This window comes from Papaver somniferum, chromosome 5, assembly GCF_003573695.1.
Source record: "Papaver somniferum cultivar HN1 chromosome 5, ASM357369v1, whole genome shotgun sequence".
NCBI classification, from domain to species: Eukaryota; Viridiplantae; Streptophyta; class Magnoliopsida; order Ranunculales; family Papaveraceae; genus Papaver; species Papaver somniferum.
The window spans coordinates 178,574,078-178,585,331 of record NC_039362.1 but is presented as its reverse complement, the minus strand read 5'-3'; the positions used below and the strand labels follow the sequence as shown (position 1 = coordinate 178,585,331).

The 11,254-nt window shown below is 40.5% G+C and overlaps 2 protein-coding genes across 2 annotated transcripts; one reads left to right on the top strand and one right to left on the bottom strand.

The window, feature by feature from the left end:
- The first annotated feature begins 2,687 nt into the window (after positions 1-2,687).
- On the top strand, positions 2,688-3,662 carry LOC113280192 (F-box/LRR-repeat protein 12-like). Its single transcript, XM_026528847.1, has one exon. The coding sequence runs from the start codon at positions 2,688-2,690 to the stop codon at positions 3,660-3,662; it is 975 nt and encodes a 324-aa protein (XP_026384632.1).
- A 2,599-nt stretch (positions 3,663-6,261) lies between these two features.
- LOC113280191 (pentatricopeptide repeat-containing protein At5g39710-like) lies at positions 6,262-6,852 on the bottom strand. The gene has a single exon (XM_026528846.1). The coding sequence runs from the start codon at positions 6,850-6,852 to the stop codon at positions 6,262-6,264; it is 591 nt and encodes a 196-aa protein (XP_026384631.1).
- Between the last annotated feature and the right edge of the window lie 4,402 nt (positions 6,853-11,254).

The window sequence follows — 11,254 nt, the reverse complement described above, 5'->3', positions numbered from 1 at the left end:
GAGATCGTATTGTTGAACTTCGCGCGATGTTAGACAAAGCTAAGAAAGTGGTTGTGGCTCGTTCGGATGAGATCAAGCTTCTTCGAGATCAAAAGGATGGGTTGATTGAGTGGCAATCCGATCATCAGCCTTTACTATTGCAGGTGGAAGATGGCAGAGAGGAATTGGCTCGTCTTAAGCGAGATTATGCTCAACTTGAGAGAGAACATGATAGGCACATGCTATCGTGTCCGGCTGGCGATGTTGCCATAAATCCAGTGGAGGCGCAAATTAGTTCTTTAGATAATCAAGTGGAACAGACCTTAGCTTCTGTTTTGATTGAGCATGAAGGTTGCCTATTAATGGCTTTGATCTTTATCATCACTTGGATTTGTTACTTATGCGATATTGGCTATCTCTTTTTTCTTGCAGAGGCTGTAAGTGCATTGCAGAGTTGGAGAAGCAATTGGAGGAAGTGAAGGCGGCAAGGCAAGGTCTTGATGAAGAGGTCAACGAATTGGTGAATAGTCACGAGAAGGAGCTGGAGGCTGAACGTGCTAATAAGAACCAGAAGTTGAGGGACCTTCATGCTGAGTACAAGGTCCTGATGACCCAGGCTTGCAAGCCCGCCGTTCTTCGGGAGCGTCAAAGGGTCGTTGCTGCTGCTGCCAATGTGGTGGTGCCTCCTCAACCCGTCGAGCGCTAGCCCGAGCCCGAGCAAGTTGCTCCCGATGCTGTCGAGGGCGAGGATCGGATGGACACTGATCAGGGTGGTGCTAATGATGAACAAGCTTAAGTTTGTGACTTTTCTTGCTTGTGCAGTTCTTTTCTTTGAGTAACCTTTTATTGCTGTTAGTTTGTGATTCTTTTTTTTTTGTTAAAAAACTCTATTTTGTTGGTATGTCCTTGTGCTCCTGGCGAGGCAATGTTTTCTTGGAAGTGAGGCCCTGACACGAATGGGCTATTGTTATTTGGTGGTTCGAGTTCCACAAATGCCACATATGCCAGAGCAAATTTGGCATCGCAATTTGTTTATTTTTTTGTTAAAGCATTTATATTCTTAAAAAGCGATTAGACAAGGATAATGTCATATCCATAGAGTCGTTTAGTATTATTTGATCGAAACTGATTGATACACGGAAGAAAAAGGACGACGTTTGCACCGTGTGTGAGAATGATGGGGACCATGTCTGTCCTTACCAAATCCCAATGTTAAAGGCCCATGTCTGCCTTCCGGGACAAAACAATTTGTGAAACTTTGGTGTGTCTAGCAAGGTTGTTATTTAATTTAGACAAACAGAGATCATGTGCTCCCAAATTATTTTTGAAAGATTTTTCGAAAGGCTAATTCCGTTAAAAATTTGGGATCACAGCTTCGTTATGTTTTAGAGTCGCAAGATAGATTTCATATATGTAATAGTAGGTTATGAGTAAAGTGAATATTGAGTAATAGCTAGCCGGAACCACGAAATATGGCATGTGCGATCGTAAAGGACCATCACAACCAAAGCTATTTGGTGTACTTTTTTTTCTACATGAAAACTCTAATATGTAATTTAGTGTTCCATCACATTTTTTTTTTAATGCAAATTACATTCACAATAGATAATATGCGAATGAGTTGGTTTAATTAGAAAATCTTAGTTTTCGCAATTTTCTTTTTCTAGTTCGTAGAATGACGTAACCAAGTTTTACCGGTCAAGTTTGCCTTGTTTCAGATGGATTGGATCATCAAAAAAACCCAGAAAAAATGTCCAGGCTGCCCTTAATGAGAGATCATTCTGGTAAAACCGGAGCAAATCCTAGGTAGATTACGGTAAAATTCCAGGACATTAGACACAGTTTGGTGGTGAACAGATTTGACCTGGACACCTCCTAACATAACCTGGTTAATAAATATAATATCCCCAAATATGATAAATACCCTAATAAAAAAAATCTTATTACTATCTCCGTCCCTAATTAGATGATCTACTTAAAATTTACTAGTAAATTTAAAAATGATTTATCTCTCAGACTATACAACGGATTTTTGTAAACTTTGTATCATCCGAAAGCATTTTAAAACACCTATCTAATGAATATAAATATAGCTATCAAATTTTACATATTTCTTATACTAATAATAATCTATCACTCCACTTATTTACGCTATAGGTCATCTAATTAGGGATGGAGGGAGTATATACGAAAGCCGGAACTCTCGAAAGGTGGCTTACAATTGCTGGAAACATAAACCTAATTCTTTTATTACTCTACATATTGTTATTCATGTTCATGTTATTATTACAGTATACGAATCTTTGAAAACTAATCAGTAGAATAAGTTAGTTTTTGTCGAACTCGAATACATCATGCAGTTATAGCACAGTTCCAATGATTCTTTAGGTTATCGTCCAGGTTCAGTAGGATTTAGGTGGTCACGAGTTTCGAACTCAGATAGATCATTGATATTTTCACCGTACCCTTGAGCCATTGAGGCATCTGCTTCGTCAAAGCCTCGCAATATCTTGTAGTTTTACAGTATATACATGCATGGAATTAATATATCCTTTGCTTTGCTGTGCAAATTTACAATCTTGATTTTACCTAACAATAATGTTGCAATTGCAACCTGAATTTATATGCAGGAAACATAATAAATAAGACTAGGATTTTCGCTTGGCAAGTTGGCATCCACGGAACAAGTATTTTCTTGTGTCTTGATAATGAGTTTATTATCCAGTGATACTGACAGCATAGGGTTAGGTAAGCTCCAGTTTACATCGAAAGCAGTCCAAGAAGAAAGATTGATAGGTGATGCCCATCTTACAACAAGTAAAGGGTTATCAATTACAGATCTCCCAGATGATTGTTTAAGCCTTGTATATAAGAACCTAAAATCCGATATTGAGCATAGTTCCTTTGGTTTGGTTTGCCGTCACTGGCTCCATATTCAGAACGACAATCACGAGTCATTATGGGATATCTATAATTCTAAATGTAGTTTACGTAAATCATCGAAGATTAGTCCGGAAAGTTTTTCCATAATTCTTTCTAGCTTGTTAATTCGGTTCCATCACCTCAAAAGATTGTCTCTAAGCGGTCTCCCTGAGGTAACAGATAATATCACACCACAATCACAATTTTTTGGATCAGAAGTTCAATTTCTATGCTTAAGGTATTTCTCTGGGTATTCAGATAAGAAGTTGTCTTTGATATTTTCTGCATTCCCTCGTTTAACATCTGTACGCCTGAGCAGCTCTAATATTACGGATACAGGTTTAGAAGTCCTAGCAAAATGTTGTGCATCCTTACAGAAAGTCAAGCTCACATATTGTGAACAAATAACTGATAAAGGCTTAAAAATCCTGGCAAAGAGTTGTGCATCCTTAAAGAAAGTTGATCTTAGTGATTGTCAAGGGATAACTGATTCAGGAATAAGTTTTATCATCCAAAACTGTTCCAAAATTCGTTCACTTAAAATTTCATACTGCAGCAATGTAACTGGTATTGGCTTTCTTGGGTGTCCGAAGACCATGATTGAAGTTGATGCAACAGACATGTGTAAACTTACAACAGTGGGGATCAAAGCAATTGCAAGTGGAGGTGGGATTAAATATCTGGATCTATCTGGAAATGCAGTTAATAATGAAGCAGTTATAACTATTTCAAAATGCTTCCCTTTATTAAAATCATTGTAGCTAGAATCTTGTCCTAACGCACAACTTGCAGGATGGGAAGCTATTGGTTTGTATTGTAGAAACTTGAAAGTCCTTTACCTGTTCAACTGCCCGAAGTTATGTGATCAAGGGTTGAAAGCTTTGTGTTACGGGGGTAACAAGCTTTCCAGTTTATTTATTGACAGTTGGAGTAATTTCGCTCTTGAGCTTTTCAAGCGAGAAAGACCTGATGTGCATCTCATAAGATGAATAATCACTAGCGTTCTATATTTTTGAAGTGGCAGTGAAAGCAACCTAGCAATTTATGGTGTCACGTATATGCTGCAACAAGCTTCAGTTTGCTAATATCTATTTGATTATGGTTATTTAGGTGTTTATTCTGTTCTGCAATTCGGATTTAAACTATTTACCATTTCTTAAGTAACAATAATAGTTTGCTAAACCAATTTGTTAAGACTACAAGTAAATACCATGGATATCTCTAAAGCATGGTAGCGAACAATTTCGTAGAGATAATGGCTGTCCATAGTGTGCTTGTGCTATCTGAAACCTCATTCATTCTGATACTAGCAGCATCGTAGACTGCAGTAGATCATTGTTAAATGCAGAGCAATGTGCTAAGTTGAGAAATTTTTGTACTCAAGTTTCATTGCAAATATATTTCTCCGAAATATATACCAGCATTTTATTTTGATTGTACACTGACAGTTACAAATGAGTAGCAAGGGAGACAACTATAATGGTGTCAACCCAATTACAGTAAGCTAAAACTACATGTTGAATCTAACTGGAACTGTACAATTTCATCCAAGTTCTAAATAAACTTGCAACAGTAGATATCTATTTCAGCACTAGATATCTTCACAAAACACCTAGAAAAGGAGAAACTTTGGTCAGAAGGGAATATGAAAATGCGGGGAGAAAGCCCAAATGTGTGATAACAAACCCAGAGATATATTAGGAATCACAAATCCTGGACAACCCAAATAAGCGGATGAAACTCACCATGCCTTGACAATGCAACTCCTGAGCCTTTGCATAGTCGCAGAAGTATGTTGGTAACTGGGATCCAGGATCTGTTATAGAATGCAGATAGTGATACTTTAGACGATCTCTATGACTATATGGCTGCTTTAATCAGCTAGAAGATAGCCATCATGATGACATTTACATTTTGCAGAATTGAAGAACTCCAATTAAGAAATCCCCTGATTTAAAATTCTTGAGCCTCCTATTAAGTCAATTTTGTTTAAGACTTTCTCTAGTTTCACAAGAGATATTTTCTGATGGGTTTCAAGGCTTGCGCGGAGTCTGGCTCGAGTGTTAACGTTAGTCTGTAAGTAAGAAGTTTATCCTTCTAATTTACAGAATTGTCTTCCTTTTCATTTACACATACTCACCAGAAAATGATTTCCAGACCACCAGCAATAGCAACAAGGAATTCACCAGCACTATTCCGTTCTACAAAACCATAGCCTGCAGTTCCTAGATTACCTCTTGAAGCCCATCATGGGCAAAGAAAAGGAAGACTAAAAAAAACATTCCACAACCCTTGTACTGTGAGTTTTTCTCCACACTCCAGTAATGTACGATGCTCTTCTAAATTACAGAATTGTGTTTCTGAGTAACCAAATCTCTTTCATTTATAACAATAAAGCAACACTCGCAACTTCTTTAACGCAGTTGCAGTATGCTAAAAGTATCTGTTGCTTCTAACCGAAGTTATGAACTGTACAATTTCATTTAATAAACTTGCAAACAAAAATTGTCAGGAAAAACTAAGAAAGCGTTGAAATTTAAACTGGAGAACAATGGCGCATGGGAAGAAGATAGCTGCACAGAGGGAAGTTGTTGTTCTTAGGAACTGGAAGAAAAACCATATATTTGGGGTGGCTACTACCGCTGTGCAGACGAATCTGAGAAGCATGCAAGTGAGCGGAAAAAATCGAATGCTACGAGAAGACAATGAAGGCAACTCTGGAATGAGGAATTCCAGTTCTTCACATAAGACAAGCGATATATGCACATCCGTGACCAAATCAAAAGCTTTTCCTCAGTTCTTCGGAAATCGGATGAACTGCAAAGAAATGCAAAAATGTGCGCAAAAGTAAAACACAGAATGAACTCAACCAACTTACTATTCAAGCAACATAATATAAGATGTGTGTCACAAATTAGAAAACAATGATAAGGCTATGCAATTTCTTTCTTTGCAAAAAGTAAGTAAATCAGCTTACCGTTCCCCTAATTATCAGTTACATCAATATTATCTTATATCTAAATTTCAGGAAAATCCAAGTTTTTCAATTGATCTGCAGACAAGAAACTACTCCTTCCGTTCTTTTTTAATAGGTTGTTTTGTTTTTAGAGAAAAATAAGGAAATTAAGAGAACTAATCATTGAAAATGGTCCTCATGACACTTGTCAATAAAAGAAGTGAAGTGAAATGGTCCACATGACACTTGTCAGCAAAAGAAGTAAAATGAAATGGTCCATATGACACTTGTCATCAAAAGAAGTTAAGAGAAAAGTGGCCCCAGAAAACTAAAGTAACATTTGACTTTCCCAATTAGGAAACGAGCCTATTTTTTTGAAACATTTATTTATAGAAATCAGCCTATTATTTAAGAACGGAGGGAGTAATTTGCAGAGATTTAGTGGCATCGGTCAGTGACAAATTCCTTTCGCGCATTTCTTTAAGAAACTCTAATGCTCTTATAACATCGTTTCCCTTAAGATAGCCATTAATAACGGTATCATACGTAGTGGCATCTGGTATGGAACCTTTATTTTTCATTTCAATGATCAGTTTTTCAGCCTCAATAAACATCCCTTCTTTGAACAGACCATTGATCATGGTGGTATATGTTATAGCGTTCGCAACTAATCCTTTGATAGGGATTTCAAGAAACAATTGTCTTGCTTTCTCGATGTTTCCAGATTTGCACAACCCATTCACAAGTGCAGTATATGTAATTATATTTGGAGATACCCCATAAACTTGCATCTCAATTAACATGTTCTGCGTCGTTCCAACTTTTCTGGCCTTGCATAGTCCATCTATTAGTGTAGTATATGTAACTTGGTCGGGTTTCCTTGTTTTGCATTTTTTAAACAGTTGCATAGCATCATCCAACCTAGACCTCTTGCAATACCCATTAATCAACATACTGAAGCTGTAAAGACTTTGTTCCAAGCCCTTGTCCTCCATCGAATCAAACAATCTCCTGGTATTGATGGAATTTGATGGAATTGATGTTCCATAATGAAAGAGCGTTTCACCATTACTTCCTGCATTTACTAACCGTTTTATTCTTAATACACTGTCTTGAAACGGGCATTTGTGTATGCCGCACGTTGTAAACCGCCAAACCAAAATCCTAAAGAGCATCCCCCAGTTTGTGACATGTATTGATGTCTCGAGTGTTTTCGTGGAAAACGTGTAGCATGTCGCTGGTGTTTGATAAGTTGAGCTTGAGAGATGCGCCGGCTCAGTGGCGGCCTTCGACGGTCGAGATTTTACATCTTGAGAGGAATTGTGGCCTTTGATGTAGGCGCGGCATTCCAAAGTGCATGGGTCGCATAGCATGTGCCAATGGCTTGTGTGGAATGCCTTGGTTGTAGGGTGCGCATCGGGTGCAGGTGGAAATGCCAAAATGCAAGTATTGCATGGCATGTGCCAATGGCGCGCGTAGCGGCTTTGGCATGCTAGGTCGCAAGCGTCGCTTGGAATGTTCCAATGGCGCGTGTGGCGGCTTGGACCTAGGTTTGCACGGCTTGGCATGCTAGGTCGCAAGCGTCGCTTGGCATGTGCCAATGGCGCGTGTGGCGGCTTGGCCCTAGGTTTGATGGCTTGGCATGCTAGGTTGCAAGCGTTGCTTGACATGTGCCAATGGCGCGTGTGGCTTCTTGGCCCTAGCTTTGCACGGCTTGGCATGGTAGGTCGCAAGCGTCGGTTCGCATGTGCCAATGGCGCGTGTGGCGGATTGGCCCTAGGTTTGCACGGCTTGGCATGCTAGGTCGCAAGCGTCGCTTGGCATGTGCCAATGGCGCGTGCGGAGGCTTGTCCCTAGGTTTGCACGGCTTGGCATGCTAGGTCGCAAGCGTCGCTTGGCAAGTGTCAATGACGCGTGTGGTGGCTTGGCCCTAGGTTTGCACGGATTGGCATGCTAGGTCGCAAGCGTCGCTTGGCATGTGCCAATGGCGCGTGTGGCGGCTTGGACCTAGGTTTGCACGGCTTGGCATGCTAGGTAGCAATCCTCGCTTGGCATGTGCCAATGGCGCGTGTGGCGGCTTGGCCCTAGGTTTGCACGGCTTGGCATGCTAGGTCGCAAGCGTCGCTTGGCATGTGCCAATGGCGCGTGTGGCGGTTTGGCCCTAGGTTTGCACGGCTTGGAATGCTAGGTCGCAAGCGTCGCTTAGCATGTGCCAATGGTGCATGTGGCGGCTTGGACCTAGGTTTGACGGCTTGGCATGCTAGGTCGCAAGCGTCGCTTGGCATGTGCCATTGGCGCGTGTGGCGGCTTGGCCCTAGGTTTGCACGGCTTGGCATGCTAGGTCGCAAGGGTCGCTTGGCATGTGCCAATGGCGCGTGTGGCGGTTTGGCCCTAGGTTTGCACGGCTTGGCATGCTAGGTCGCAAGCGTCGCTTGGAATGTGCCAATGGCGCGTGTGGCGGCTTGGACCTAGATTTGACGGCTTGGGATGCTAGGTCGCAAGCGTCGCTTGGCAAGTGCCAATGACGCGTGTGGTGGCTTGGCCCTAGGTTTGCACGGCTTGGCATGCTAGGTCGCAAGCGTCGCTTAGCATGTGCCAATGGCGCGTGTGGCGGCTTGTACCTAGGTTTGACGGCTTGGCATGCTAGGTCGCAAGCGTCGCTTGGCATGTGCCAATGGCGCGTGTGGCGGCTTGGACCTAGGTTTGCACGGCTTGGCATGCTAGGTCGCAAGCGTCTCTTGGCATGTGCCAATGGCGCGTGTGGCGGTTTGGCCTTAGGTTTGCACGTCTTGGCATGGTAGGTCGCAAGCGTCGCTTGGCATGTGCCAATGACGCGTGTGGCGGCCTGGACCTAGGTTTGACGGCTTGGCATGCTAGGTCCCAAGCGTGTGGCGCAATGATTGTGCAGCTCGAATTTGGGACGGTTGCCGTGAAGCGCAATGATCGTGCGGCTTGGTTTTGGCATGCTTTCCATGATGCGCAGCAATTGTGCGGCTTTGGTTTTGGCATAATTTCCATGATGCGCAGCGATTGTGCGTCTTTGGTTTTGGCATAGTTGTCATGATGCGCAGCGATTGTGCGTCTTTGGTTTTGGCATAGTTGCCATGATGCGCAGCGATTGTGCGGCTTAGGGTTTTGTGTGTCGAAACCCTAGTTTAGCATTTGAAAAAAGATACCCTAGTAATTTTTTACATAAGTGCATTAAATGTTCTAATAAATGTGTTTAGCGTCACCAGTGACGTCATGCTATGCGTAAGGTTTTACGATTTTACCCCTTGTCTAAAAACCACCATCAACACTATCCTGCATCATCTAGTTTCTTGATTTTCCCGGACTTACATGCATTACTACATTTTCGAGATGAAATTTTTTTTAGATATGTTATTAACGAGTTGATTATGCACAAATATATAAGATGAATATGGATGTTTCAGACACAACAAGGAAGGATTTTGATAAGAGATTACCTTTCTTAGATGAATCATCATAATCTTTGAGGAGGAATAAGAAGATTGGCTTCATCCCTGATTTTCAAACTCCAAATAGAGAGTAAATCTCCATGGAAAATATCTTTAGGAGTCCAGTATTTTTGCTAACAGGTCTGAGCTTCGAATCCCATATTCGGGGGGATATTTTTATCTTTGTTTTTTCTTTCGAGTTTTGGATCATTAATGTCCTGCAAGGATCTATGTAATAACATATAAGTGCTGGTTAATGTGTTGGTTGTATGTATGCCAGACATATGAATCATGTGAAGAGTGTGTGTGTGTCGCACGTGAGAGAATTGAGAGAGTGTCAAGAGGATATGAGTATATATGAGTCAGTCCTGTAAATCACTTTATTATCTTTCTTTTAATCAATTTGATTCAAACCGTTGCAATGTAGACATCAGGAATTCCTGTGTTACTATGGCATCAGACTCAGAAATTAATTTCTGATAGTACCGATCCTAGCCTATTTCTTCATCAAAACCTCCATTACTTCTTCTTCAACAATCTCCATTACCATTATTTCATCATCTTCTGTTGCTGCTACTGTGTGTAGATCGAGATTTGAAGACCGATTTCATGAATTCATCTCAGATTTGGGTTTAATTTGACTCGATAGTGCGTTTCTATCTACATCTACATCTACAGCAAACAATTGGTAATTTTCTTCATCCACTTCCATTAATGGTGTTTCTGGTAAGAATTAGGGTTTTAATTTGGTTTGATACCTCTACTACGTCAACAAACAGAATTAAACATGTATTTTAGATCTAACATTCAGTTTTAGGGTTTGAGCTCCATGTTATTTCAATTTCCTGTTTGGTGTTTGGATTGAAATCTCTTACCTCACCAACTAAAATTGAGTCTCTGCTGGTAATCTCCAATTTCATGTTTAGATTACTTTAGATTTAATCTCATGTATTTAATTTCTACATCAATGGCTCAACTACATCCAGTTTCATCTTCAACTGCTTTACACATCATAATTAGCATGTATTTTGCATTTAATTTCTTCATCGAGATCTGATGTTCTTGATTCCTGATGTCGAGATAGTCTGAGCGCGTTCTAGTCTGCTACACCAAGGTCTAGTTAGGGCGAAAACTTAAAGTCGTTCCACTGATTGGATTCAGCAGAAGATTGAGAAGTTTTTGGTCTCATATTTTACTTCAAGGTAGTCCTCACATATGTGTTGAAGAATCTTGCGTTTTTGAATGGTGTTTCTGCGATTGAACATCGAATTGGAGTTGCTGAGTTACATTAAGTACAAATTGGAATTCTTTTGTTGAGTTTGTATACACTCAGTACGCAACCTAGTTTTCAGCTTGCATATGTGTTCAATGTGCAACCTGTGGTTCTTCTACTTTTCATGCTCTTAGAATAATTCAGTTGAAGTTTCAGCTTCAATGGTGCTTTTACTTCTTTTTCTTATTGTGAGTGAATAATCGAAACTGCTTTGGCGTTATGGAGAATAATCTAAGTTTAACAATAAAGTTGAAGACAAGTCTTGTTGGAGTCTAAATTGTGTGTTGGTTGTGGAAGAATATGCTTGAGGTGGTGAACTGAAGTTGAGCAATATAACACTACACCAAATTCATGGATTCGTAACAGGAATTCGTAACGGCTATGTGGCCGTTACAAAATGTTCTTAACAAGCTGTAGCCATTACTAAATTTTTAAAAATTCGTAACAGAGTTAAGTCGTTACGAATTTTTTATATGCGTGCCAATCACACACGCTTGGTCACACTAGGGTCGTAACAGCTGAAATTTTCGCCTGTGTCGTTCACATACGTGACATATTTTTTCCACCCCATACTCATTGAACTAGAGGATGTTTCCTCCCCTGCGTGTGTGAATCACATGTGTAACATTCACACTATGTTTTTCCCCTTCACTCGATTTTCACCTC